The following is a 5,000-nucleotide window of genomic DNA, read 5'->3' as shown; positions in this document are numbered from 1 at the left end:
CGTCTCCCCCTCGCCGGTTCCTGAAGTCTGCTCTACCAAAGTCTCCCTCCGACAGGGAGGCAGTTTTGGAAGCCATTCACAAGCTGTATTCCCAGCAGGTGATAATCAAGGTACCTCTCCTACAACAGGGAAAGGGGTATTATTCCACGCTGTTTGTGGTACCGAAGCCGGACGGCTCGGTGAGACCAATTTTAAATCTAAAATCCTTGAACACTTACATAAAGAGGTTCAAATTCAAGATGGAGTCACTCAGAGCAGTGATAGCAAACCTGGAAGAAGGGGACTATATGGTGTCTCTGGACATCAAAGATGCTTATCTCCACGTCCCAATCTACCCTTCTCACCAAGGGTACCTCAGGTTTGTAGTACAAAACTGTCATTATCAGTTTCAGACGCTGCCGTTTGGATTGTCCACGGCACCTCGGGTCTTTACCAAGGTAATGGCCGAAATGATGATGATTCTTCGAAGAAAAGGCGTTTTAATTATCCCTTACTTGGACGATCTCCTGATAAGGGCAAGGTCCAGGGAACAGTTAGAAGTCGGAGTAGCACTATCTCAGTTAGTGTTACGTCAGCACGGGTGGATTCTAAATATTCCAAAATCGCAGCTGATTCCAACGACACGTCTCCTGTTCCTAGGAATGATTCTGGACACAGTCCAGAAAAAGGTGTTTCTCCCAGAGGAGAAGGCCAGGGAGTTATCCGAGCTAGTCAGGAATCTCCTAAAACCAGGCCAGGTGTCAGTGCATCAGTGCACGAGGGTCCTGGGATAAATGGTGGCTTCTTACGAAGCGATTCCATTCGGAAGATTCCATGCAAGAACGTTTCAGTGGGATCTTCTGGACAAATGGTCCGGATCGCATCTTCAGATGCATCAGCGGATAACCCCGTCGCCAAGGACAAGGGTGTCTCTTCTGTGGTGGCTGCAGAGTGCTCATCTACTAGAGGGCCGCAGATTCGGCATTCAGGATTGGATCCTGGTGACCACAGATGCCAGCCTGAGAGGCTGGGGAGCAGTCACACAGGGACAAAATTTCCAGGGCTTGTGGTCAAGCATGGAAACATCTCTTCATGTAAACATTCTGGAACTAAGGGCCATTTACAATTCCCTAAGTCAAGCAAAACCCCTGCTTCAGGGTCAGGCGGTATTGATCCAATCGGACAACATCACGTCAGTCGCCCACGTAAACAGACAGGGCGGCACGAGAAGCAGGAGGGCGATGGCAGAAGCTGCAAGGATTCTTCGCTGGGCGGAGAATCATGTGATAGCACTGTCAGCAGTGTTCATTCCGGGAGTGGACAACTGGGAAGCGGACTTCCTCAGCAGACACGACCTTCACCCGGGGGAGTGGGGACTTCATCCAGAAGTCTTCCAAGAGATGGTAAACCGTTGGGAAAAACCAAAGGTGGACATGATGGCGTCCTGTCTCAACAAAAAACTAGACAGATATTGCGCCAGGTCAAGGGACCCTCAGGCAATAGCGGTGGACGCTCTGGTAACACCATGGGTGTACCAGTCAGTGTATGTGTTCCCTCCTCTGCCTCATACCAAAAGTACTGAGAATCATAAAAAGGAGAGGAGTAAGAACTATACTCGTGGTTCCGGATTGGCCAAGAAGGACTTGGTACCCGGAACTTCAAGAGATGCTCACGGAGGACCCGTGGCCTCTACCTCTAAGAAAGGACCTGCTCCAGCAGGGACCTTGTCTGTTCCAAGACTTGCTGCGTTTGACGGCATGGCGGTTGAACGCCGGATCCTGAAGGAAAAAGGCATTCCAGAAGAAGTCATCCCTACCCTGATAAAGGCCAGGAAGGATGTAACCGCGAAACATTATCACCGCATTTGGCGAAAATATGTTCCGTGGTGTGAGGCCAAAGAGGCCCCTACAGAGGAATTTCAGCTGGGTCGCTTCCTACATTTCCTGCAAACAGGACTGTCTATGGGCCTAAAATTAGGGTCCATTAAGGATCAAATTTCGGCCCTGTCGATTTTCTTCCAAAAAGAACTGGCTTCAGTGCCTGAAGTCCAGACGTTTGTCAAAGGGGTACTGCATATACAGCCTCCTTTTGTGCCCCCGGTGGCACCTTGGGATCTCAATGTGGTTTTGGGGTTCCTGAAATCACATTGGTTTGAACCACTCACCACTGTGGAATTAAAATATCTCACATGGAAGGTGGTAATGCTGTTAGCCCTGGCTTCAGCCAGGCGTGTCTCAGAATTGGCGGCTTTATCTTATAAAAGCCCTTACCTGATTTTTCACACGGATAGGGCAGAATTGAGGACTCGTCCTCAATTTCTCCCAAAGGTGGTTTCAGCGTTTCACGTGAACCAGCCTATTGTGGTGCCTGCGGCTACTAGGGACTTGGAGGACTCCAAGTTACTGGACGTAGTCAGGGCCCTGAAAATATATATTTCCAGGACGGCTGGAGTCAGGAAATCTGACTCGCTGTTTATCCTGTATGCACCCAATAAGCTGGGTGCTCCAGCTTCTAAGCAGACGGTTGCTCGTTGGATTTGTAGTACAATTCAGCTTGCACATTCTGTGGCAGGCCTGCCACAGCCAAAATCTGTAAAAGCCCATTCCACAAGGAAGGTGGGCTCATCTTGGGCGGCTGCCCGAGGGGTCTCGGCTTTACAACTTTGCCGAGCAGCTACTTGGTCAGGGGCAAACACGTTTGCTAAATTCTACAAATGTGATACCCTGGCTGAGGAGGACCTGGAGTTCTCTCATTCAGTGCTGCAGAGTCATCCGCACTCTCCCGCCCGTTTGGGAGCTTTGGTATAATCCCCATGGTCCTTACGGAGTCCCAGCATCCACTTAGGACGTTAGAGAAAATAAGAATTTACTTACCGATAATTCTATTTCTCATAGTCCGTAGTGGATGCTGGGCGCCCATCCCAAGTGCGGATTGTCTGCAATACTTGTATATAGTTATTGTTACAAAATTCGGGTTATTATTGTTGTGAGCCATCTTTTCAGAGGCTCCTTCGTTTATCATACTGTTAACTGGGTTCAGATCACAGGTTGTACGGTGTGATTGGTGTGGCTGGTATGAGTCTTACCCGGGATTCAATATCCTTCCTTATTATGTACGCTCGTCCGGGCACAGTATCCTAACTGAGGCTTGGAGGAGGGTCATAGGGGGAGGAGCCAGTGCACACCAGCTAGTTCAAGCTTTTACTTTTGTGCCCAGTCTCCTGCGGAGCCGCTATTCCCCATGGTCCTTACGGAGTCCCAGCATCCACTACGGACTATGAGAAATAGAATTATCGGTAAGTAAATTCTTATTTTTACAAGTTTGATACTTTGGCCTCTGAGGACCTTCAGTTTGGTCAATCAGTTCTGCAGGAACCTCAGCACTCTCCCACCCGGTTTGAGAGCTTTGGTACATCCCCGTGGTACTAATGTGGACCCCAGTATCCTCTAGGACGTAAGAGAATATAGGATTTTAATTACCTACCGGTAAATCCTTTTCTCGTAGTCCGTAGAGGATACTGGGCGCCCGCCCGCCCAGTGCTTCGTGTTATCTGCACTGCTACTTCGTTAAGTAATACTGGTTCAGCTGTTGCTGTTCCTATTCAGTTTTGGTTAGCATGATTTTTCTCAGTATCCTCTACGAGAAAAGGGTTTACCGGTAGGTAATTAAAATCCTATCTTTGTTCCATGTACAGCTCCTTGGGATTTAAATCTGGTGCTTGATTATCTACAGACACCCTGATCTATGTGGAACGAACAGCACCATTATGAAAGACTGATGCTTTATTTGTGCTTTATGATCTCCCGTGTCAAGGGTGGCCTGCTACTAAGCACGCCTTGGCCCACTTGATTCGGTTGACTATTCGTCAGGCCTATCTACATCAATTTAGGCGACCTCCCTTAACCATTGCTGCCCACTCTAAATGCTCAGTTTGGTTTTTGTGGGCCGCTAGTAGGAGGGCTACCATGTCTCAACTCTGTAGAGCAGCCCTTGGTCCAGTATTCTTTTTCGTTTGCTAAAGTCTACAGGCTTGATACTTCTGTGACTCTATCTTCACGGTTTGGCAGTCTTGTTTGCAAGTTCCTCTACGATTTCACAGCCAGCTGGGAAACTTTGGGACATCCCCACAGTCTTGAAGTTGTGCCAGTGTCCCCTATGGCTTCCGAGAAAGGGATTTATTGGTATTCTGAGGTATAGATAGTGGTGCAGGAGTCTGGCACTAAGATTTAATAGTTAGAACTGGCTCCTCCCCCTTCATACCCCAGCATGCCTAGCGAACCCAGTTTAGGTGTGACAACTAGAAGTTGGCTGCCACAGCTAACTGTACACTGATTTAAAAATTTCTGGTATAGTGTAAAACAATACAGGTTGAGTATCCCTTATCCAAAATGCTTGGGACCAGAGGTATTTTGGATATCGGATTTTTCCGTATTTTGGAATAATTGCATACCATAATGAGATATCATGGTGATGGGACCTAAATCTAAGCACAGAATGCATTTGTTTCATATACACCTTATACACACAGCCTGAAGGTCATTTTAGCCAATATTTTTTATAACTTTGTACATTAAGCAAAGTTTGTGTACATTCACACAATTCATTTGTTTCATATACACCTTATAAACACAGCCTGAAGGTCATGTAATAAAATATTTTTAATAACTTTGTGTATTAAACAAAGTTTGTGTACATTGAGTCATCAAAAAACATAGGTTTCACTATCTCACTCAGTCCGTATTTCGGAATATTCCGTATTTCGGAATATTTGGATATGGGATACTTAACCTGTAATTGGAATTTGTTACATTGTGTTTTTTTTTCTTTTCTTTTTGTACAGATGCGGAAATTTAATACAGACCCCAATGTCTTCCTCTTCCTGGTTAGCACACGTGCAGGAGGACTTGGAATCAATTTGACTGCAGCAGATACAGTAATCATTTATGACAGTGACTGGGTAAATATTAAATCTGCCATTTGTAGAACATTCCATCAACTTTCAAACTCAATAAGACATAATT

The 5,000-nt window shown here is 46.5% G+C and overlaps 1 protein-coding gene across 1 annotated transcript in view; it reads left to right on the top strand.

Moving 5' to 3' along the window:
• The window catches only part of HELLS (helicase, lymphoid specific), a 270,907-nt gene that overhangs the window by 136,875 nt on the left and 129,032 nt on the right, over positions 1–5,000 (top strand). The window contains exon 18 of the mRNA XM_063961560.1: positions 4,820–4,936. Within this exon, the coding sequence (XP_063817630.1) occupies positions 4,820–4,936 (117 nt within the window). The remainder of the gene's footprint in view (positions 1–4,819; positions 4,937–5,000) is intronic.

Source organism: Pseudophryne corroboree, chromosome 3 (assembly GCF_028390025.1).
Source record: "Pseudophryne corroboree isolate aPseCor3 chromosome 3, aPseCor3.hap2, whole genome shotgun sequence".
Classification (NCBI taxonomy): domain Eukaryota; kingdom Metazoa; phylum Chordata; class Amphibia; order Anura; family Myobatrachidae; genus Pseudophryne; species Pseudophryne corroboree.
Note: the sequence above shows the minus strand (reverse complement) of the source record. Positions and strands in the feature narration are given on the sequence as shown.